At 43.2% G+C, this 25,534-nt stretch overlaps 1 protein-coding gene across 1 annotated transcript in view; it reads left to right on the forward strand.

Moving 5' to 3' along the window:
* MFSD4B (major facilitator superfamily domain containing 4B) overlaps window positions 1-16,375 on the forward strand; it is a 28,430-nt gene extending 12,055 nt beyond the window's left edge. Inside the window, exons 2-4 of the mRNA XM_030199215.1 lie at window positions 1,358-1,526; window positions 7,150-7,266; window positions 12,268-16,375. Coding sequence (XP_030055075.1) covers window positions 1,358-1,526; window positions 7,150-7,266; window positions 12,268-13,481 — 1,500 coding nt within the window. The 3' untranslated portion in view covers window positions 13,482-16,375. The remainder of the gene's footprint in view (window positions 1-1,357; window positions 1,527-7,149; window positions 7,267-12,267) is intronic.
* Window positions 16,376-25,534: the final 9,159 nt, after the last annotated feature.

The following is a 25,534-nucleotide window of genomic DNA, read 5'->3' on the forward strand; positions in this document are numbered from 1 at the left end:
AAGCCTTATGGTGGTGTTTGCTGACTCCCGGGAGGCTGCCTTGATTTAACCAATCATCCAGGTAGGGGAAAACGTGTCTGCCCCACCTACGAAGTGTTGCAGCTACCACTATTAGGCACTTTGAGAAGACTCAAGGAGCCGAGGACAAGCCATATGGTAAGACCTTGTATTGATAGTGCAAGTGCCACAGTGGAAGTGGAGGAACTTTCTGTGTGCAGGGAGAATAGGTATGTGGGTATATGCCTCCTTGATATCTAGAGATCAAAGTCAGTCATTGAGTTGTATCATGGGAAGTAATGATCCCAGGGATACCATGTTTTTCTTTTGAGTAGAAACTTGTTTTAAGTCTTACAGAATGAGAATTGGAGGTACTCCCCCGACTTTTTTGGAGCTGGTTCTATTTCATTCTGTCAGAAGAGAGCTGAGAACCCCTGTTGAAATAGTTTCATTTGGAGGGAGTTGAAACTAGACATTTGGTGGATGGTCAGAAGGTTTTCTTTGCCAACGTAGAGAGCGATGCTGAATGGTGTGTAGCACCCAACGGTGGAGGTTGTAAGAGGCCATCTCTGCTGGAAGAGAATGAGCCTCCCTCTGACAGGTTGATCACTTGGCACGGGCAACTGTACAGTGGCAATGCTGTCTTGGAAGGAGTCAAAAATTAGGCAGCTGTTTAAATTGAGAAGGTGACTGGGATATTTGACCCTGCAGCTTCCTTGGATGTGAGCGTTGGGGTGTAGTCCTTTCTGGTGGAGGAAGAGTAGGAGTGTAATGTTGCTTGACATATGGTAATTTTGAGCGTTGATATTCTGCAGATCTTCTTGAAGAAGTAGCGGAAGTTTGTGGCCTCGGTAGTCTTTATCTGCATGTTTTTTTAATTAGGATGGCCACTTCCTCAACTTTGTCACCAAACAAGTTTTGTCCATGACAAGGTACATCTGCTAGACGTTCCTGGACAGCAGATTAGATGTCGGAGGCCCTGAGCCAGTAGAGACACCTTTTTAAAACCCTGCTAAGCTAACTGCTTTTACCAGGTTCTCTGGCAACAAATTCCAAAGTTTAATTACACGTTGAGTGAAGAAATATTTTCTCCGATTCATTTTAAATTTACTACTTTGTAGATTCATTGCATTCCCTCTAGCAAGCAATTCACATGAGATTATGGGGGAGGGGTGGGTCATAGGGAGGGTAGGTGACAAAGGGAAAAGGGCAAATTTTACAGCAGCTAGAAGTCTGAGGGTGGGGGAATTTAACATGAGCAGCATATTTTTTGTAGGACATTTTGCAGATATGCAAAGTTAATATTCTATTTGTAATGGTCATTAAATAATTTTAACATCAAGACTTCTTTATTTTTCAGGGGATGGCTATTGCAGTGCTGGGCCCCACTTTTCCAGATTTGGCCTCAAATGTGCATAACAATGTTGGAAATATTTCATACATTTTTGTAGGCCGTTCATTGGGGTATCTGGGGGGGTCAATGGTTGGAGGAATTCTTTTTGACTGCATGAATCATCATCTTTTGTTAGGTAAGTAAATGCAGCTCTATTTGACCTTTGCTAATTTAGCTGTGTTTGCTTTATGGCTCCTTATCACATCTCGTTCACCCCAGCTCCTTTACGTTGTTCTCACAACTCGTGTGCTCTAGTCTCTCTCCCTTCTGATCATTTTCTATTTTTCTCCATGTCCTTGAGTGTGACCCAGTGCAACAGCACTATTCTTTCCTCTTCTGGAGAGAAACAGGTGAACTTCTGTGTCTGCAGTATACTACATATTCTCGGATCATTTCCTTCCTGTCCTCTTCCATCCCCACTTCTTCCTTTAATCACTCACATTTCTTGTTTCCCCGTGATCCATCTATCCTGCCACGCTTATTTTTGGCTTTCTTGCCTGAATTTGTATCATTGTTTCTTGATGTGAAAGCGTTTATTGGGCACTCAAATCTTTTCTCTGCTGTGCTCTATCTTCTCCTGTTAGTACTACCACCTGGACGTTTCATCACTTTTCTTGTCCCTGGTTCAGGGGTGATTTTCGGCTTCTGAAGCATCAGCTACGACAGTCCGAGTGACATTGGAGAGTCCAACAGAATGCTGCAACTCTCCAAGCCTTTCAACTTTGCCGTCACTAGGAGTGCTTTATCTCATTATGATTGCAAAGTCTGTTAATTGGCCTCAACGACTATTTTCCTTGGTTTCTAAACTTTCTGCTTTGGCTCCTGATCAGCAGTTGCCTGTGGTTCAGGATTTCTACAGGATTTTTTTCCTCTAAGGTATTGACTCTCCGACTTCTCCTACTACGCTTTCTCCTTCTCCTCCCCCCACCCCCGCCTTCTTCACCAGGGTCCACTACTTCATTAACTTATCATTGGTCACAGTTTAATATTCCTTCTTTGACACAATGTGACACTGTTCTTCAGTTGTCTAAGGAGATCACTTGTCCACTAGATCCTTTTACCTCCCACTGGCTCCTCCTCGCGTCACACGGTCTTAATCCATTAGTGCGTTCTATGCTTGTCAGTAGTCTGTCTACTGGGGTAGTGCCCTCACTGTGGAAGACATCTTTTGTGCATCCACTGCTGAAAATCAGTCTCTCGGTCCAATCTTTTTAGATAGATATCGCCTGGTTTTGAATTTGCCTTTTCTGAGTAAAGTACTGGAGAGGTGTGCTTTCCAAATTGCTTCATCCTTCTCAGTCTGGCTTTCGGCCTGGTTATTTAACAGAGACAGTTGTTGGCTGTTCACTAAACGGCTGTCATTCTGCTATTGAGCATGGTCATTCCCTCTTGCTAGTTTCATTAGATCCCTCCTCAGCCTTTGATCTGGTCATTTGCTTTTTTTTTTTTTGTCACGGTTATGTCTTCTATGCTCCACTGGTTCTGTTCTTTTCAGGTGTGTCTCTCATTTCTCTCTGATTTAGTGCCCCTCAGCTGTGGTTTTCTGTAGGGCTTAGTTCTGTCCCCTCTTTAATGTCTTTCTTAGCCCCCTTGCTTCGCTTATTCAGGAGTCCCACATCAAATGCTACATGCATGCAGATGATATCCTATTAGTTTCCTCCCCCCCCCCCCCCCCAGGACCTTGTCTCCCAGACATCAAGCTGCTGCAGTTATGTCTTGACAAAGTTTCTGCTTGGCTCAGTTCCCATCGTCTATATCTTAATCAGCAAAACCTCTGCGGTCTGGCTTTATGGCCATCACTCTCACCCTTCTGTTTCTCCTAGCATTGATGGGGTTCCCATTGAATTAGTCAACTCTATGAAATACCTTGGTGTTCACTTTGATAGTGCTTTAACCTTTTCCTCTCTCATTTCTACTATGGTCAAGAAATGTCTTTACTCACTATGCATGATGTGGTCACTCGAACCGTTTATCGCTGATAAGTCTTGTGCTACATTACTGTATGCTCTAGTGGCCACGAAGCTGGGTCACTATATTATCATTTACGCTGGACTTCCTGATATTTCTCTCCATAAGCTTCAATCAGTACGAAATACTGCTATCCATATTCTCTTTCACGCACGACGCTACAACCATGTTACTCCACTTATGAAAGAACATCATTGACTCCCTATTACATTTTGGATTATTTATATTTAATTTTATTTATTTATTATGACATTTCTACCCCACATTTTCCCAAGAAAGCTCAGGTTCAATGTGACTTACATAACAAATTAAGAAGAAGCATTACAAAACAATATTAATACAAGAATATAACTATTCTTTTCATATTAGCTGAACACGGATCTAAAGAAGTGGGCTTTAAGTAATCTTCTAAACGACATATAATGTCTGATATATTTGGGTAATGAGTTCCAGAATTTGGTAAGAAAAATTAGCATTATGGATGGTTTTGTAGGTAAGTTTTTATAACTTGGGAAATGTAATATGAGACATTCAGTAGATGATGAGGTGGCATTTCCTAGCAATAACTTAATGAGATGTATTATATAAGATGGTGAGGGTACTATAAAAAATCTGATGAACACAGAGCTTTCATTGATAGGTAACCAATGTAGATTCTTAAGAAGAGGAGATGCTTTAACATAATGCGGCAATCTATATGTAAGGCAGGCAGCCGTGTTTTGTGCAGTTTGTGGTTTTCTCAGGAGATTCTGCTTACCTGCATAAATTGAATTGCAATAGTCAAATTTGGTTAAGACTAACGACTGAGCTAAAGTGCAAAAGACTGATCTTGAAAAGAATGGTCTTAATTTTTTAAGTTTCCATAATGAATTAAAGACATTAGAGACTACTTTAGAAATTTGGCAATCAAAAGAAAGAAACTACTGATCAATTAAGATCCCCAAGATTTTCATTGTTGAATCCAAAGAAGTAACATCATCGGTCTTAAAAATTTGAGAGTTATTGGGTGATAAAGGGCTAGTTACTATCATAAATTTCGTTTTATCAGTATTAAGTTTTAATTTAAAATTAAGAGCTCAGGATTCCATTAAGTTGATACATAACTTTGATTTTGTTTGCAATCTCATGTATTATTTGAATTGTATCATTATTAGCATATATGAATGTTGAAAACCCATTTGATTCTATAAAAATGGCCTAAAGGGATCATCATAATAAAATAGGTGATAGAGGAGAATCCTGTGGCTCTCCACTACAAGAAACCCATGACGACAAGATAGTACCCAGTTGACTGGGCAAGACCTGGATTTTAAAAGTCAAGTACGTTCAAAAGGATGTCATTATCTATTGTATCAAATGCACTAGACATGTCGAATTGGAGAATTAAAACTTTGTTGCCTAAGCTTAATTCTCATCTAAGATTGGCTACTAATGTAGCAAGAACGGTTAAGTGGTATTCATAAGTTGTTGACTCTCACTTTTAAGGCCTTCTTCTTAGGCACCGCTCCTTACTTGGCGAGTGTCATCAGTCCATACTGTCCATGATGTGCACTTTGCTCAGCTTTTGAATCTTGTCTTCCCTTACCGCCTGTTCACTGCGCCCACTTTAGTTCCACATGCGCCTCCACCTTCTTTTGTCTGGCCCCTTTTCTTTGGAAATGTTTACAGCTTTCTCTCAAAGCCAACTTTCATTTCCTCACTTTTGCAGTCTTAAGGCCCATTTATTTGCCCAGGGCTTTCCTTAGTTCCTACTTTTAAGGACTGGTTTTAATTGACAGGTCCTGGCCAGCATTCAACTGTGTCTCTTCCCCTAGCCCCTTTTCTACCCTGTTACTTTCCCAACTTTCTCCTGTCCTGTTGTATATTGGTGTTCCTTTCCTATCTGTTTATTTTGTTATTGTATACCACTTTGAATTGTTGCTGAAAAGGCAGTATATCAAGTCTTGAATAAACATACTATCCTAGTAATAGATTCCAGTACCAAAAGCATCTTTACAATCAGGGCCAGTCTTAGGCAGGGGCGCCAGGGGCGGTTGCACAGGGCCTTGCGCTTCCAGGGGGCCGGCAGCAGCCATAGCATCTCCCTCCCACTCCCTGCTTCAGCCGTCGTTACCATCTCCTGTTCTCAATCTAACCGCCTTGGTCAGCTCTCTCCTACTCCCTTTCGGTTCTCTGCAGTGCTGCTTTCTTCAGTCCAGGCTGCTGGCAGCGTCAGTGAGGTAAACACACTGCCTTTGGTGGCCCGGAAGCTTTCTCTTCGCTGCGATTTCCAGTCCTGCATAGGCGGGATGCTGCAACAGAGGGAGAGCTTCTGGGGCTGCTGAAAGCAGTGTGCTTACCTCACTGACACTGCCAGTGGCCCGGAAAATTGAAGAACGCAGCAGTGCCACGAGCTGGAATTAATGGAGCAGGTAGGTGAGAGCTGAAGGTGGTTAGATTAAGACGGCCACTGAAGCCCATGAGGTTGGTCTCCCTTTCCCTCCCCTCATCCCCTTACCCAAACAAAGCAAGCAAATTTATGAGCTGCTCTGTCCACATTGTCATTCTTTATTGTTGGTAGCATTTTTAGTGGACCTCACTTATATTTTCAAAGATGTCAGCTTGTGTAGCATATGGATGTATACAGAGGAAGTATTGGTTTCATCTAATTCTAAAAAGGTGCGAGCAAAATCCAAATAAATAAATCACATTATGTCATTTAGACAGGCTGGTTTATAGTGACTCGCTCTATTCTGATGTTTTCACCTAGTAAAGGGCCACCAAAACAGACATTATGTGAGAATCAGGTGCTTAACAATCAGACTTACTATTTATAATTACTGTTTAAAAAAATCATTAATTAGGTTGCGACCTGGTAGCATTTAACATCTTTTTTTTTCCCCTGTTCCTATATCAAAAGAAAAAGATGGCATATGGGTACTTGCTCCTTTTGCTTTGTGGAATGCAGTGTTATAAAAATGCACTTGCCTTTTTTTTTTATTACTACTATTTCACAGAGAAGGTATTGAATAATGAGGGAAGGGTTTCCTTCCTGCAGAACTGTCCAGTCAGACTAAATGTGACAGGATTGTCCAGTTCAGTACACTGTTAGCTGCCAAGTTCATACAATTACTTATGTTCAGTGGAAAATAAATCTGTTGGCTCGGGCTGCTTGCTATATGAATATTCAATCACTGTTTCATTATTGCTACCAAGTATTACATATTAAGGGCATTTGTTTTAATTCATTTATCCAGTCCTTACATGCACATGGTTTTGCTTTTTAAATCTAAAGTTTTCCTATGATAATATTGTGCTTATTTGAATTAATTTTTCTGTACCAAGTTTGCTTGATTTGTCTTTGAAATTTTTTTTTTTTAAACATCTGATCAACAAGGGGCGGGGCTAGGAGGGTCAGGAGGCCCCATAGAACTGGTCTGCACAGAGCTCCGCAATTGCTAAGACCGGCCCTGTTTAGAATCATGTAATATTTACTCCAGTTTCCTATCCTATACCCATTGTGTATTTATTCATTTGATTTTTCAGTTTATAATGTGTTATCTTGTAATTTTATTATTTTCTATTTCATTGGTAGCGGTTTCTGACCAAATTTGAGTTCTAATTCTGACCTTGAAAATTCTTGCAGCACTCTCAATGTTCATTACTGTTGAATTTCACAGAAAATCTTGGCAGGAGTGATCCACATTACTCCCAGTGTAACTGACACATGGTTATTAACAGGCTGAAGATTTGTATGGATGTACATTACTCTCTTTGCAGATTGCATGACTTATATTTTGTTCTTGCTGCAGGACTTTCAATGCTGTGGACTGCTGTTGGGCTATATGCCATCCCCTGGTGTGCACAAGCAATATCTCTGACTGCTATAATGGCAGTCATTGGAATTTCCATGGGCTTCTTAGACACAGGTTGGTAGAACCCATACTAAAACTTAAAGTGCTCTGGGGTGCACAATTTGACTAGCATATCTTCTACCAGAGCAACAAAGGGGGTGAGTGGGAAGTAAAAAGGCCAATGAGTGCCCTGAGCAGTCCTAGAGAGGTGGGTGGCAGTTCCTCTCTGAAATTATGGATAATATGGACACTAGAAATGAGACAGCTGCAAGTCAATGGCTGTATAAGATCCTATTGCCATGGTGGTGGAAGGAAGCTGATGTCGCATCCCGAGGCAAGGCAAATTGGTATCTTCCCCTTCCCCATTCTGACATATTACATTTGGTGAAACCGTTGTAATTTGATTTTAATTACTTTATATACTGCTTATCACCCAGTATTAAAGTGGCTTACAGAACACAATATATAGTTAAAATATCAACAAAATAAAATGAGAATCAGTATAAATACATTTAAAAAAACCCAAAATAACATAATCCATTTGTAAAAGAAATTCCAGACACTTTTCCAATAAAATCATCCAAAACCATATTAAAAACCAATATGCTCATACTGTACAAAAAGAAATGTTAAAACACACCGTGCTATCTGCAAACAATTCCATAGAACAAGAAGAAAATCGCATTATTCCAAAACTAAGTCTTTAGGGCTTAAGCTGAGATAACTAGTAGGTAGTTCAGTCGGCTGCTTCACAATGCAGAACCGGCATAACAAAATGGCGCCTTTCTAATGGTGCTTAACAACAGTTATAGTGGGAGATAAAATGTCTGCCCGTGACTAGTGTTGGTGGGGAAGTTCTTAATTATCACTCTGCCTTTCTGCTGAAGATACAAAGGAATGGTCCATTGTATTTACAGTTGTAAAGTGGCAGGAAGGTTCTCTGCTTCTCCTGCCAGTATCTCAGAGTTTGCAAGAAGTACTGTCAAATAGACCTGTGAAGAAATATAAGATTAGGAGAACTTAACTGTGAAAAAAGAGTGTACACTGGAGGGGGGTGAGGTGGGGGGGAACCAAGTTTAGAACAAGGCATTCAGCCACAGTAGATATATCCTGTATTCCCTCAACCAGAACAAGGAACTAGAGAGAGGAGATTCAACAGACATGCTCATTACAAAAAGGAGTGAAAAGAAAAAAGTAATCTTGGGAGAAGCCATGAATCGACTGCCATGGAAAGAAAGCACCAAAATCCTGGTACTGATCGCTATTTTCACCTCAGTAAAAATTGTTGAGTTGGAAATAGTAAGGAATGCTCAAAAAAGATAGGATTCAAATGAGCTGCTCGCAAAGACAGTGAACAGCTCGGGGGGGGGGGGGGGGGGGGGGGGGGAGGGGGAGCCTATCAGTTACCCGAGCATGGGCGTGGCTGCTCTGCACATGCTGCAGATGTCTTATGCATGCACACAAGCTGCATGTATGAAAGCACTATGTAGCTTTTTTCAAACTTTTTTTTTTTTTTTTAATCGCAGCCAGCTGTCTCCTCTGGTTGTAAGTAGCACTTTCCTGCAGCCAGGTCTTCCCGATCTGATCAGACCCTTGGCAGCATAAGAATATAAACATTTGCCATACTGGCATAGACCACTTAGCTTTAAAGTAGGAGTGGTCCCAATGGGGACTGTATATTTCAATGGGAATAAATACACTCTGCCAAGAGGTAAGGGCAGGGGGATACAATCCTGAATTGCTGGCAGTGATCTCATTCCCCTGAGGAAGCCTACATTGGTGAAATGGGTCCCCGTTGGGACTGCTCCTGCTTTAAAGCTAAGTGATTTTCTACACACATAGTTTATATTTATTCTCATTGAAAAGATTTAAGAAGAATCAAAGGGTTTATTTTGAATACAAAATTATGGAGGTTTTTTCAGTCTAATGAGAGAACTGTGAGCTGTTCACAAATCATAAATGTCTACCTAACTTAGGTTTGCCTGCTTTTTTGAGTCGGGTAATACAGTCACAGCCAACTGAGGTCTTTTTCCTCCTTTTTTATGAACTACAGAGGAAAAATATTGGACTTTAGGAAGGTGGAGATCAATGAGTACAGGTAACACCACATTGGGGTCACAGTTTTATCAGCAAATTCCATGGTGTCCCAGAGGCCCCCCCCCTGGGTTTACTGTCTGCGGTTTTGTTGCGGTTGGTTAGTTTTTTGTTTTTTTTTTTTTTCGGGTTCCGTTCTGAATGTTCCTTCGTTTGATTAAAAAATAAAATAAATAAGTATAGAAGTGGTGGAAGTATGTTGGGCCATTGGTCTGACAATGTCGGGAGAGTTTTCTATTGTTTCCATTCCACTGCTTTGGTATCGTTTATACTGAGGTTCAGTTGGCTGCACAGGTCCACATATAGCAAACCTCTGAGGTTCTCTCTATCTCCACCTGCTGGTAGAGGGACATAACCCACAACCTCCCAAGCTGCGAAGGACTTAAATACAAAACAACGTACGCATCTTCTGTTCTCCGATTCCCTAATGTGGCTGTGGGGCTCATTTTCAAAGCACTTAGCCTTACAAAGTTCCATAGATTTCAATGTAACTTTGTAAGTCTAAGTGCTTTGAAAATACGCCTCTGTGCCATATGAACTTGATCTTACCACATCACGCTGTATCTGTTCACACCGGATCATGCAAAGGCCTCTCCGGTACTATGTAAGCCACTCCCTCCCCATGATCTTAAGCAAGTTTCTATAACCGTTTCTACCCCCACATATATCTGTGTTTCAGTGAAGGGTCCATGTCCCCTTCTCCCATCGCTTGCCCAACAAATCACGCTAAATGCGTAAATGTATTTTTGGGTCCAGTCTAGTCAGGATGGTCTAGTGTGGGTCACATGCATGTCTTTGCACAATTTCACAAAGTCACCCTGTAACCTGATCTAGTTAGCAAGGATTGAAAACAGCACACAGAATAATTAGGGAGGGGGATGAAATAAATCTTACAGGTATTCCTTGTTTAATTATTCAGAGGGGTGCTCTGAAAATACAAACATTAGGGGTCAGAGCCTCCCCCCCCCCACCAACGCTTTTAGGTGCATCTCAGAGAGAGTCGTGATAATGTTGCTTGCAAAGGTCCCTTCCCCACCTTTAGGTGCATCTCAGAGAAAGCAATTCAGGAAACAGTGTGTGCAAAGGTCCCCACCCGTGCCTTTAGGCACATCCTCGGGGAGAGAGAGAGAGTCTGCAAATGCTGCTTGCAAGGTTGCTTCTTGGAGAAAGAGAGCCAGGAAATGCTGCTTGCAAGGGTTCTCCCCATCCCCCCCCCCCCCCCCAATCACGCTTTAGGTGCATCTCAGAGAGACAGCAAGAGAGAGAATCAGGAAATGCCACTTGGCAAGGGTTCCTCTAACACATTTAGATGCATCGGAGGGAGAGAGAGACTCAGGAACTGCTGCTGGCAAGGGTCCCATGGCTTTTTTTTCTCACTTCCTTGCTTCATGGTGCTCAGGACAGAGGAGGGCAGGTTATTGGCAAAGACACCTGCCACTGCCATTTCTCTCCTTTGCCTGGGGAAACCAGTGTCTTTTCTACAGTAGGCCATACCCTAGTGTGTGCCAGTAAGCTGGCCTAGTAAAGGGATCTGTGCAGCAGCTAGTTCTGTTCAGTTTCTTCATGAGCAGATGATACACACAGATCTGAAAGAGAATGAATATTGCTGAAGGTATAGAAGACATTGGAAATAATAGAAGAAATTTGAAGGAGAGGTGCGATATTTGGCAGCTAATTTCAGTTTAAAAGCTGAGCCTGTACAGGAATCCAAGGAGAAGTATGTCTATCAAACAGAATTTACCTTGGCAGAGGGGTGAAGTGACTATTTTTGTTAATGTTTGGGCAGTGAAACATTACACCTGTGCCAAGGGAATTATGGGGTACATAGAGAAGAGGGATAACAGTACAAAATTTGTCGGTAATACACCCTGAATCCTGAGACCTCATCTGATGTAGTGTCCAGTTGTGCAGGTTGTACTTCTAAACCAGGGGTTCTCAACCAAACCAGTCAGATTTCAGGATAGCTATCCATACAGTGGAGCCAGTGCATGCAAATGGATCACTTGTTTGTACCATCTTCCTGAATTAAATATGTTGCACAATAAAACAATCACAGTATGAAGTAAGAATTTAAAGATAGTAAAAGCAGAATCAGAATTAAAATTTTTTCAATAAAATTATACAATCAACATTTACCCCCCTGTGTACTAAGCTGTGCGGCAGTGCCCATTTAAGGTGAACGAGCTGTGTCTGCGTTAGCACACAGCAGCTGCTAGCATGGCTTAGTAAACGGGGGTTAATTTGCAGCAAATTAAAAATGTTTTCATCCCCTTTCTCCAGGATAGCTTGTTCTAATTGGAAGGATCGACTACACTAAAAGCCGGTCTTGTCTATTTTTCTTTTGTCAGTACAAGTATCATCAACAGGTTACCCCGGGGTACCCTCAGATTCCTCTATGGAGTATAATTTCTGATGTTTTTACTTACTTAACTTGGCCAGTCAGGTGGATTAGATAGCAATAAAGATCATAATCATAAAGAACATACTGGGTCAGACCAGTGGTCCATCTAGCCCAGTATCCTGTTCTCCAAACAGTGGCCAATCCAGGTCACAAGTACCTGGCAGAAACCCAATTAGCAGCAACATTCCATGCTACCAATCCCAGGACAAGCAGTGGCTTCCTCATATCTGGCCTTTTCCTCCAGTACCTTGTTCTAACCTTTTTTAAACCCAGATACGCTAACTGCTGTTTCCACATCCTCTGGCAAAGAGTTCCAGAACTTAACTATTCGCTGAGAAAACCCCCCCCCAAACATTTCCTCCTATTTGTTTTAAAAGTATTTTTTCCATGTAACTTCATTGAGTTTTTGTACTTTTTGAAAGTAACTGCATGATCTCAGCCAGGATGCATTGGCAGTCCTTTGGGTACGTCACGCTTGTCCTTGGGATGTGGGGCTTATGTGCGTGCATGTATGGTCAAGTTGCCCACCAAAGAGAAAATGTGTTTTGTTGGGAAGTTTAAATGTGTGCATTGTTTTGCAGGTGGCAATGTGGTTATACTGAACATCTGGGCAGAGCAGGCAGGACCGCATGTTCAGGCTCTACACTTCAGCTTCGCCTTGGGCGCCTTTGTGGCTCCAATACTAGCCAAACTGTCTTTGGAGTTCCTAAGTGGACCAGAGGATGCAGGGAACAGCCTACCCATGTCAAGTCCAACCCCAACCAAGGCACAGAATCCAGTGGATCACAGTCCGTTCTTCACGAAGCTATTTGAACTGATGAAATCAGGCTCCATGCTGTCTTATATTGTTATTGGCACCTACATTTTACTGGTCTCTCTGCTTCTGCTCATTCTTTACTCAAGCTGCAGCCCAGGTCAAGAGAAACTCAAGGCTTCTACGGAGAAAGCACAGGCTGCAAAATACCACAATGCCATTCTTTTCCTTCTGTTCCTGTTCTTTTTCTGGTATGTTGGTGCAGAGGTGGCCTATGGCTCTTACATATTTACATATGCAAAGACTCACGTAAAGATGCTAGAAAGCCCAGCTGCAGGTCTGAATTCAGTTTTCTGGGGGACCTTTGCCACCGTCAGAGGCCTAGCTATCTGCTTTGCTACCTGCTTGTATCCTGGCACCATGATTATCCTCAGTGTAATAGGCTGCACACTCTCTTCCCTGTCCCTGGTGCTTTTCAGCAAAAACACAACACTGGTGTGGGTGGGGACTGCTGTGTATGGCGCCTCGATGGCCACCACGTTCCCTAGTGGTATTTCGTGGGTAAAGCAATACACCACTATTGGGGGCAAATCAGCTTCTTTTTTTGTGGTGGGAGCAGCCTTGGGAGAGATGGTTATTCCTGCAGTGGTGGGATTTCTGCAGGGAAAGTTTCCAGACATCCCTGTCCTCATGTATATGGCTCTGGGCTCTTCTGTAATAACAGCTGTATTGTTCCCTGTCATGTACAAATTGGCCACCTCAGAGTGTGATGGTCCCCTGAAGGCCAGGGTAGAGAGTGAAGACCAAAAAGCTTTGTTATCTGGTTTAGGACAGGAGGAGGAAGAGGATGAGGATGCACAGCAGTGGAATGAAGTGGACTTTGAAGTAATTGAGATGAGTAACACAACCAGAAACTCTGTAGTACAGATTTCCGGAGACATCCCTAAAGAGCCGTCCACAAAGACTGGCAAGCAGCTGCCTTTACACAGCCTGTCTCCGAGGAAAAAGCTGCTCAATCTGGACAGAGAAAAGAACGATTGACAGCTGTTGCCAGAGGGCCACCTTGCGTTCAGCATTGCTCATTCACCACTTCATTTTTCCTTACTGGTTTGTTTCAGTCAAGATTCACCTGTTATAAGGAACTGAAGCCTAAATGTGTTGAGTGGCATGAGCATCAGTGAAGGAAAGAACGTAAAGTCCTTGTTGTTGAAGGTAGCTGTTTTATGGCTTTACTAGAAGATTTTAGCAAATCGTGGAAGCTGTGCTATGAAGCCTTTCCTTACTTTGCTCTTTGCATAGTGCTATGGAAGACTTTCTTGATGCAGAAGCGTAAAAGAAGCAGCTGATCACTGTTGAATGTGCACTCTTTCCTCAAAGTGTGAAATAAGTGACCATGATGGAAAAATCAACCAGTGCTGTTTTAGAAGTGGGAATGTGAGGTAGTCAGGGTGTGACTTTCACAGGCCGTTGCAGAGAGAGCCATGCTTTGAAAGCCTGTGGGTCATGTTCTTGACTCTTTACCTTGCAGAATAGCAGGTTTTTTCATTTTGTGTTTAAACAAGCTGCTTTTACTTTTTCAGCATTTTTTCATTTTCTGCACTGCATTGCTGTGTTTTTTTGCTTACACTTGCAGTGGGAGTGGCCGTCACCTTGACTGTGTTTGGTTTTTTTTTTCAGTTACATGTACGGTGGGCACTGGCTGCCTCCTAGGCTCTGACCGGGGGCTTTTTGGTTATGAATGAAAGGCTTACATATTTTCACAGTATGGCACCTCTGCTGGAGCATCTGAAATATCAAGTGTAACTTTCTGATTCGAAAATGAAATAAGCTGAAGCAACATGTAAACTTACATGCTGATTAAGAAGCTGGTAAACAAGTGAGAGTGGTCACCAATTTAAGCTGCTGTTATGATACAATATTTAGAAACACTCCAAATACCAGAGTCCATTGTAGGCCTTCTGGAGTTTCCAAGAGTTCTTGGAGAGTTTAGGACACACACATGGTGGGGATGGAGAACAGTATGGTTGATAGAGCAGCAGGGACTGCATTTGGGCCATGAAGTGCTGCAGGGTTTTAGTCTTCTGGACAAAAAAGAAAAAGAAGCACGTGGGCTTGCGGGATTGGTCTGTAAAGAATTCCATTTGACTTGACAATAGCTGCATGGAATGGGTGTGCTGTAATTAAATGCTTAGATTTAATCCTGGTCTTGGGGTGAGATGCTGCAGGCGTTGGCAGAGAAATGGTGTGCCCTGGGTTATGAACCTAGTCTTGCATACGTTTCTCTGCTGGTTGAGAGGGTTAGGCTGGGGCGGTTATTTGCACTTAAGGTACATGATTTTGATTATTGTGTGTGCTTGTGAAATGCTATATGGTCTATCAAGTGCATATTGTATTTTAACACACAAAACTCTGTGCACTATAAACAAATGTGAAGCATTTTCCTGGGGGAATTTTCAAAGTGAAAATGTGCATCCAAATTTCTCTTTGGAGATCTGCCAAGAGGCCCTATAGAGAGATGTACATGCCTGCCTTTCTTTTATTATATGTGCACATAGTTGTATCTAGGACACTAATAGCAGAGGTTTAGCAGGGCCTTCTGTCTGCTTCTCTTCTTCACACAGGAAATGCAGAAGTGAGTAGGGGATGTTGGGTGGAGGTAGCAACGCTGAACGTTTGGTGTACAGTTCTTGCAGTCCAGGGGCTAGGTGGTGGTAAGGAGAGAGAAGGAAGGAGATGTGGCAGATGATCCAAAAGATTGGAAGAAGGAAAGCAAGATCAAGAATCTTCTTGCTCAAACATGTTGGCTACTCTTCCAAAAATGTTATATCCTTCTCAGTGCAGAGCACTTCCTGTCCTGAAGAAAAGTCACGCACCCTTCCTCTGCATTCTCCTCCATTCCATCTTTTCCTTGTAGCTAAATGCATACATGCTAAACTTATAGCTACTGAATGCTGGGCAGTTTTGCAGCCAGAGAATTCACTTAAGTAAATACTTAGTTAAATGAGGAACTTCTTTGAGGCTTGGACCCATGCATGCTGCATTTTTCCAGAGGCACCAAAGGAAAAACAAATATCGCTGTAAGTTTTTCTTTTGCGAAGCAATATGACAGTTTATCTAGAAAGATTTATACTCTAGATGCACCCTCTAAAGAAATTTCCCTCTTTGGCCTTCAGTCTCTTTGGCATGGGTTCATCCTTGGTATATCTGTTCTGGTTGGTGAGACCAGTATGTTTTTGTGAAGGTATGTGCGATGCATTTTTCTACCCTAGTGGCAGTGTGAATATGGTAGATAGCAGGGAAGCTGCTTTTTAATTTGGGGGTAAAGCTATTCTTGTAGGTCTTGATTACAGAGGTTTTGAAGCGGAGGAGTGGGTTTGTCCTGTTGCTGGCCCTGGGCTGCACTAACAGGGACCACAAAATTAGAATGATGTAAAAGAGGGGGTCCTGGGTTATGGTCAGTAATCAGTGGTTGACCTATCTAAAGTGCATCCTTTAATCCTCACGCTCCATCATTGCAATGCTATTACATGAATAGTATCAATTCTGTCTTCCTTACCCCAATCACTGGGTGAAGTGCTACAAGCCATCAGATATAAATATATTCCACCATCATTGGAGGCCTGCCTGGTGATTTGTACACCAACCCCCCCCCCCTCCCCTTCATGTCAGCTTGTGAAGGATTAGAAGCACTTCCCTTAAAGGGAACATACTTACCTGTAGCAGGTATTCTGTGAGGAAGGCAGGCCTTATATTATCACAAATGGGTAATGCAGACTCTGTTGCCCTGTCCGGATCTTAAGAAGAGTTTTGTGGAGCACGAGACATGCTCCACCATGCATGCCTTCCTGCCCGCTGCGTGAACGCGGTCACCTTGGTGGAGTATAACAGCAAAAAAGGAAAAATAATAAAGGAGACAACTCCAAGGGGAGGTGGGAGGGATTGTGAGAATATAAGGCCTTCTGTCCTCTGAGAATACCTGCTACAGATAAGTATCTTTGCTTTTTCAGAGGACAAGCAGGCCTATCTATTTTCACAAGTGGGGAATCCTTAGCATCCAGGCTCACCAAAAACAACAAACAGTGGTCAATTGGGCCTTGCAACTGCAAGATTAACTTGAAACTTTATACAATGTGAATGAAAGTGCAGCCTGCAATGGAAAAAACGGGCCTAGGAGGGTGAAGTTGGATTCTAGACAAACAAATTCTGCAACACTGCTTGAAACGACTAGCAGTCACTGATGTGAATGTGTGGACTGACAACCACGTCGCAGCCTTACAAATTTCTTCAGTGGAGGCTGACCTCAAGTGGGCTACTGTCGCAGCCATGCTTCGGACATTGTGAGCCGTGACATGAACCTCTAGGGCCAGCCCCCTCTCACCGACTCTATTCAACTTAATGATGATACCCTTGGCCAAACTATTATCAAACCAAAACCTCAACCCATACATATACGCAGATGACGTAATGATCTACATCCCATTTAAACAAGATCTAACGGAAATTTCCAGTGACATCAACCAAAGTCTACATATCATGCATACATGGGCGGATGCATTTCAGCTGAAACTCAATGAAGAAAAAACCCAATGCCTAATACTCACCTCTCAGCATAACACGAACAAATTCACCACCATTAACACACCAAAACTGAACCTCCCAATCTCGGACACCCTAAAAATTCTCGGAGTTACCATTGATCGACACCTAACACTTGAGAACCATGCGAAAAACACAACCAAGAAGATGTTCCACTCAATGTGGAAATTAAAAAGAGTAAGACCTTTCTTCCCAACGACCGTCTTCCGCAACCTGGTTCAATCAATGGTACTCAGACATCTAGACTACTGCAACGCACTCTACGCTGGCTGCAAATAATCAAGAAACTTCAGACAGCCCAGAACACCGCAGCTAGACTCATATTCGGCAAAACAAAATATGAAAGTGCTAAACCCTTACGTGAAAAGCTACACTGGCTCCCACTTGAAGAACTCATCACGTTCAAAGTATGCTCCCTAGTTCATAAAATCATTCACGGAGATGCCCCAGCCTACATGTCAGACCTGATAGACTTACCACCCAGGAATGCTAAAAAAAATCATCCCGCACATTTCCTAAATCTTCACTTCTCCAACTGTAAAGGTCTAAAATACCAACTAACGCATGTGTCAACCTTTTCATACCTGAGCACACAATTCTGGAGCGCGCTGCCATGCAACTTAAAAACGATTTATTAACTAACTAACTTCTGCAAACTACTGAAGACCCATCTCTTTAACAAGGTATACCACAAAGATCAACAAATGTGAACTCCACATACATCTAGAATTGTCTTATAATATCTGCTTGTGATACTATTATCATGCTTTTATCATTATAATGTTACCCAAGATCCTTCTGTAATACTAAATATCTATTTTCTTATATATTTCTGCCATTCATGATGTATTGTAAGCCACATTGAGCCTGCAAAGAGATGGGAAAACGTGGGATACAAATGCAATAAGTGAAGGAAATGCAATCTGGCAGCCAATTAGAAATGGTGCGTTTCCCAATGGCAAATAAAAAGTTGGGCGGACTGTTTGTGGGGTCTGGTCTGCTTCATATAGTAGGCCAATGCTCTCTTGCAATCCAAGGTGTACAAGCTGCTTTCTCCAGGATGGGCATGAGGTCGGGGAAAGAATGTTTGCAAGACTATTGACTGGTTCAGATGGAACTCTAACTGCTTTTGGCAGGAACTTAGGGTGTGGGTGTGTGTGGAGGACTACTCTGTTGTGACGAAACTTAGTATAAGGTGCATCCACCACTAAGGCCTGAAGCTCACTGACCTTATGAGCTGAAGTAACAGCCACAAGAAAATGATCTTCCAAGTCAAGTACTTCAGATGGCAGTAATTCAGTTCTCAAAATGAGCTTTCATCAGCTGGGTGAGAATGACATGGAGATCCCATGACACAGGTGGAGGTTTAACAGGGGGCTTTGACAGAAGCAAACCTCTCATGAAGCGAACAACTAGAGGCTGTCCAGAGATGGGCTTACCCTCTACACGATGATGGTAAGCACTAATTGCACTAAGGTGAACCTTTACCGAGTTGGTCTTGAGACCAGACTCAGAAAGGTGTAGAAGGTATTCAAGCGTGGTCTGTGTAGGGCAAGCAAGGGGATCTAGGGCCTTGTCCTCACACCAGATGGCAAGCTTCATTCATTTGAAAGAATAGCACCTCTTAGTGGAGTCTTTCCTGGAAGCCAGCAAAACCCGGGAGACACTCTTCTGAAAGACCCAAGGAAGCAAATTCTAGGCTCTCAACATCCAAGCTGTGACAGCCAGAGACTGGAGGTTGGGATGTAGAAGAGACCCCTCGTTCTGCGTGATGAGGGTCAGAAAACACTCCACTCTCCACAGTTCTACGGAGGATAACTCCAGAAGTAGAGGGAACTGTATTTGCTGTGGCCACTATGGCCATGATCAGAGTCATGGTTCTGCAGTCTTGCTTGAGTTTCAGCAAAGTTTACCCCACTAGAGGTGTGGGAGGATACGCATACAGAAGGCCTGTCCCCCAGTTGAGGAGGAAGGCATCTGACGCTAGTCTGTCATAGGCCTGAAGCCTGGAACAGAACTGAGGGACCTTGTAGTTGATGTGAGTGGCAAAAAGATCTACTGAGGGGGGTGCCCCACACTCGGAAGATCTTGCAGGCAGTGCCCGTATTAAGAGACCACTCGTGTGGTTGCATTATCCTGCTCAGTCTGTCAGCCAGGGTGGTGTTTTTGCCTGCCAAAGGAACATGCTAAGTTGGCGAGCCCAATATCACATCCGGACAGCCTCCTAACACAGAGGGTGTGATCCGGTGCCCCTCTGCTTGTTGGTGTAATACATGGCAACCTGATTGTCTGTTTGGATGAGCATGATTTGATGAGATAACTGATCTCTGAAAGCCTTTAGAGCATTCCAGATTGTCCGGAGCTCCAGCAGATTGATTTGAAGATTTGTTTCCTGGGTGGCTCAAACAGCGTGGGTGTGAAGCCCATTTGCATGAGCCCCTCATCCCAGGACCGATGCATCTGTCGTCAGCACCTTTTGTGGCTGAGGAATTTGGAATGGAAGTCCCAGAGTCAAATTGGATTGAATGGTCCATCCCTGAAGGGAGCTTAGAAGCGCTGGGGATGCTTGGATTACATCTTTCATGCTCCCTTTGGCTTGACACACTCAGAAGCTAGGGTCCATTGCGCTGATCTCCTGTGAAATGTGTCATAGGTGTAACTTACACTGTGGAAGCCATGTTGCCCAACAATCTTAACATCTGCCGATCTGTGACCTGCTGAGAGGCTTGAACCCTGGGAGTGAGTGACATGTCCGCTCTTGTCTCCGGGAGGTAGGCTCAAACCTGTGTGTCAAGCAGGGCTCCTATGAACTCCAGTTGTTGGGCAGGGCAAATATGGGACTTTTGGTAGTTTAAAACGAACCCTAGTAGCTTGAGCACCTGAATAGTCCTCTGCATGGACTCCTGAGTACTGTCTTCGGAGGTGCTGTTTACCATCCAACTGAGATACTGGAACACATGGACTCCTAGTCTGCATAGTGACATTGAACTACCGCTGGACATTTGGTGAAGACCCTGGGAGCTGATGTGAGACAAAAAGGCAACACACGGTACTAAAACCCAGCCAAAATCAGATATTACCAGTGGGCTGGAAGTATCGGAATGTGAGTATATGCATCCTTTAAGTCCAGAGAGCATAGCCAATTGTGTTCCTGAATCATTGGGAGAAGGGTGGCCAGGGAAACCATCCTGAATTTCTCTTGGACTAGGAATTTGTTCAGGACTCATCTGAGGAAAAGTACCTGGGATCTTCCTCTGACTCCTAGGAGCGCTCCTTATGTGTGTCAGACAAAACCTCTCTATGTCATTGAGCCTGCCTCGATGCAAAGGAGCCATGTCCTCGAGAATGGTGTTGAGTCCGTTCCTGTCTTGACTCTGGCAAAGCTTCCTCCATCGATGTCGAGGGGGTTCCAGCTTAGGTGGCAGTCGACACTGGGGACTGCACGCGGTGCTGGTGTCGGAGGCTGCACTGCAGGCTGAGGGCAATGTGAGGCCGTGATGGGAGGCATGCATAAGGCCATCAAGCAGCTCAGGAAGCAAGGTCCTGATGTGCTTATCGAGGGCTGACATTGGGAAAAGCTGGGGCTCCAATTGAGAGACAGGTTGCAGGACTGCCAGGGTCAATACTGGAGCCAGCTGATGGCTGCTGGTAGAAGAGTGCATCATTACCTCCTGAATGGAGGGAGAGCGGTCTTCCTGGCACCGGCAGTTCTTGGGTGCTGAATCCTTCGACGCCCTGAAACTCCGAGGACTGTAGTTCTTGACCTTTGCCCGAAGCTTTGTCACCAAGCTGATGAGGATGATGCCGAATCCTCGTGTCACCTCAGGATCGGGTCCGACGATGGAGACAGGTGGAGATACACTTGATGCACCACTGCTCTCACTGTTTGCAGCTCTAGCAGCAGCCATGCTTACTGATGCTTCCTTCAGTCCCTGGTGCGATGCTTGACTTCGATGCTGACGCCGAGTAATTGGACTTGGCTCCAAAATGTTTGTTGTGTTGAGCCTCCGGAAAATTGGGTCCTTTTTTTTTTTTTCATACGAAGACAAAAGTTGCAGTTTGCAGGGCTATGGTCGGGCCCTAAACACTGGAGACACCAAGAATGGGTGTCTTTTCCAGAGATCGTCCGATTGCACCAGGTACAGCGCTTGAAGCCACTGGGAACGTTAGTGGACATGGATGGAAAATCTTTGTTGGCTAAATTTAAAAGAAGCGATGGTGCAGGAAAAAGGGACAAGGCAAAAGTTAAGGAAACTTAAAAATTTGGCAAAAAACTGAGAAAATAAAGGAAAAGGTAAAACAATGTGCCGTGAATGGAAGGACCTCCAAAAGGCCATAGAAAAACACGCTGGAGGCAGAAAAGAAGCTCTTGGACTGAGCAAGTATGGAGACTGTGAAAAAAGTACAGCCTCACTGCGAGCGGGAAGGCACTCGTGCACGCACCGTGGAGTGTATCGGGCTCCACAAATCTCTTCTTATGTTTGTCATAAGTTCTGGGCTGGGCAAAGCGGCCTACGCTACCCACTTGTGAGAATAGATAGGCCTGCTGGTCCTTGCAAAACAGTTTTTACTCATAAGATGGGCCAAAGTTCCATCTTCTCCCTGAGGGTGGCCAGGCCTGGTCACAAGCACCTGACAGGATCCCAGAGTAAGTGGACACTTTCCTGGGCCTACATGGGTAGTAATCCTTACAGACTCCTAGGAGATAGACACTTTTTCTCTCCCCCCCGAATCCATCTAGGTTAACTGCGTTCTCTAAATCCTTTAGTGATAAATTCCAGAGCCTAATTCCAGAGCCTAATTCCAGATTGAGTGAAAAAAATACATATATATATATATTTTTTTTTTTTGTTAAATGTGGCTCTTATTCATGTTCCCCTCATCTTCGTACTTTAGCTGCTCCACTCTACTTATTTTATATATTACCTCTGTTGTCTCCAGGCTGAAGAACTCTTTTTACAGCGAGGAGTCATTCTATTTCCTTTATCTTACTCTTCTCGGAAACTTTTCTTACTCTTTTTTTTTTTTTTTTTAATCTTTTTTTTGAAAGATTGGGAAACCAGAACTGCATAAACATGCAGTTGCATCACAGAGCATGACAACAATCTGTTTTGTTTTTTTAATCTTTATTATTTTCAAAATAATCCCTAATACTCTGTTTTGAATGCTGCTCCACGCTGAGCTGAACATGCAGCATGTTGTCCACAGTGACTTGAAGATTCTTTCATGGGTGGTAACTCCTAATATTGGACCCAGCAGCACGTGCGTGTACTTAGGATTTATCATTTTGTACTTGTCAACATTCAATTTTATCTTCCATTTCAGGGTGGGCACCTGGCTTTAGCCCTCCCCAGTTGCCCTGCTCTCTTTCACTGCTGCTGCTCTGCTGAACTCAAATAGTCTGGTGCGCTCCTCTGCGTCACAAAATTAATGACATGGCTCGGAGGAGCATGCATTGCTGGTACTGGTGCGCCAGACCCATTTGACTACAGGCAGAGCTGTAGGTGGGAGCTGATCCAGGGGATAGGTGAGAGGCTGGAGCTGAAAAAGGAGGAGGGTGGGAGAAGAGAGAGAGGAGATGCTGGGCTGGGTGACTCATAGTTTGCAGGGGGGGGGGCGCTAGAGCCCCTAGCACCAGCCCTGTTCCCTTTCAAGGCCCAGTCTCTGCCTGCATTTGCTGTACTATATCATGATTTAACAGTTCTGTGTCATCTGTTTATTTAATCACTTCACGTGTTCCTTTTACAGATCCATTTTTAAATGTAGCAACCTTGGGCCATGCTAGTCTCTACCTTCTTCCAGGTAGAGAATGACATGAGGACAAAGTTTGTCCTCATCTGCCCCCACCTCCAGCAGTTATGTAGTACAGCACCAGCGATAATAGAAAGAGATGCCTTTACTCCTGCAAAATATAAAGATGGCACATGCCAGAGATGGGTGTTAGGGAAGTGTGACTAGGGCAACTGTTGGCTCCTAAGTGGCGAGCCCCAAGCCTGCTGGAAGCTGAAGCTGGTAGTGGGCTTGGAGACCCCTCTGTGCCCCAGCCATGTCTAACACCAGCTCTGGCAGGATGTACATTTCAAATCTGCCATACTCTAATCACAAAATAGAAAATAAAATTATTTTTTCTACCCTTTGTTGTCTGTCCATTTTATTTTTCAAATCATGTAGGTCTCAGGTTCTGGTTTCTGCTTTTCTCTATCTTCTCTTGACTCAGCAGGGTCTCTTTTCCATTTGACATATCTCCATGTCTGCCATCCAGCTTTGTGTCCCTATCATCTCTCATGTTCAATCTCTCTTTCCTCTGTGTCCCCTGTCCAGTATCTCCCCTCTGTTCATATCCCTGCATCCATCATCACCTCTTTATCTCCCTGTCCTCTCCCCTTCTGTCAAACATCACTCCTCTTTGTCCTTATGTCCCCATCATCCTTCTGTTTTCCTATTCTTCTCCATGTCTAATATTTCTTCTCTGTGTCCATATACCATCCCCATGCTGCATCTCCCTATTGAGTCCCTGCCTTGGTGCCCCCCCTACCTGCAAGTCATTTCCCCTCTGTGTCTGTAACCTCTCTGTCCAACTTCTCCCCTATGGTCAGGTTTTTGGTATGCAAAAACCTGGTCAGAATTAGGGTACATACATCTTAATGAAACTGAAAAAGATTTACAAAATGTACAAAATTATCAGTTATGCCACAAATTCAAAGACAGATGGCTTTAGTACATACCCCAACAGTTAAATATTTTAGTTTATAAAGAGTTTTGATTAAGGTTTAGAGCTTCTGTTAACACCATGTTTCAAAAAAGATATAGTGGAATTAGGAAAGGTACAGACAAGGGCAATGAAAATGATAAAGGGGATGGGACGACTTCCTTATGAGGAAAGGCTAAAGCGTCTAGGGCTCTTTGACTTGGAGAAAAGATGGTTGAGGGGAGAGTGGTGTAGAATGGGTAGATGTGTGTGGTACAGTACTTGTTTACTCTTTCAAAGCTAGGGGGCATGCAATACATTTAAAACAAATCAAAGAAAATATTTCTTCAATGTAGTAAAAATAGCGGGTTTTAAAAAAGGTTTGGATAACTTCCTAAAAGAAAAGTTCATGGGGCAGGCAATAAAGCTACTAAGTAAATTTAAAACGAATCAAATAAAATATTTCTTCACTCAATGTGTAATTAAACTCTGGAATTTGTTGCTTAGTGGGGTTTAAAAAAGGTTTGGTAGCTTCCTAAAAGAAAAGGCTATAAGCCATTATTAAAATGGACTTGGGAAAATCCTTCTTATTTCTAGGATATAACAAAAGCACGGACAGAGTGTGTTTAAACGAGTTAACTATATAGAGAAGCTATATAGATTAACTATGTGAGGTAGAGTTTCATATCTCTGACACGGCTGTTCTCATTTCACTCTAAGGTGAATCACTTACTCATGTACATTATCTAATCATAGACTCATCCCCCATCTCCTTGTAACCAAATTTAGTTTCCACTATGAACTATTTTAAATAGTGTATATATCTTAGCCACTTTCGTTATTACTGGTTTATACACACAACACATCTTATGCAGGTTGGTGAGCTCTTGTACCCCAACAGGTCCCCGTTTCGTTTAACTTTGTCAAGGGGGAGTATCACCAAATCGGATTTCTGCTTGTAGCGTCTGTGTGTGCTCACTCCATTGCATAGTGGAAACTAAATTTGGTTACAAGGAGGTGGGGGGACGAGTCTATGATTAGATAATGTACATGAGTAAGTGATTCACCTTTAGAGTGAAATGAGAACAGCCGTGTCAGAGATATGAGACTCTACCTCACATAACTTCCTTGTATACCTCTGTATAGCTTCTCTATATAGTTAACTCGTTTAAACACACTCTGTCAGTGGTTTTGTTATATCTTTGAAGTGGACTGAGTTAGGCCAAAGATTGTTGGGCAGTATTTCTAGGATAAGCAGCATAAAATGTACTGTACTGTTTTGGGATCTTGCCAGGTCCTCGTAACCTGGATTGGCCACTGTTGGAAACAAGATGTTGGGCTTGATGGACCTTCCGGTTGTCCCAGTATGGCACGGCTTATGTACTTACATTCCTATGTCAGAGGTTGATGCAGAAAGCTGCAGTGTTGTATACATATGTTAATGGCTGAGCAATACACAGAGGGGTTGAGCATGGGTGACATTTTTTGACAGGCCTGGGGCAGTAGAGGGAATTATAATGCTAGGGTTTAAGACTTAACTGCCAGTTTTGTCATTTTCAGCCAGAGGAAGTGCCTGCAAGTTTAAAAGACTGACAAGCGATAAATCTTTGTGCACATGTTGGAACAAAACTAAAAGTTTCCTTTTGCACATCACACAATTTTGTTCTGACATGCGCACAAGAAGCTACACTTAACGCAGCTGGAGGGTTTCCCCCCACGTAGTAGACACGTTTTGTGTGCATCAAATTTGCAGAGCGAGCATTTGGCATGCTATGGTATTACACTCATGGAAGAAGCCAACATCCATGTA

This window comes from Microcaecilia unicolor, chromosome 3 (assembly GCF_901765095.1).
Source record: "Microcaecilia unicolor chromosome 3, aMicUni1.1, whole genome shotgun sequence".
In the NCBI taxonomy this organism is placed as follows: Eukaryota; Metazoa; Chordata; class Amphibia; order Gymnophiona; family Siphonopidae; genus Microcaecilia; species Microcaecilia unicolor.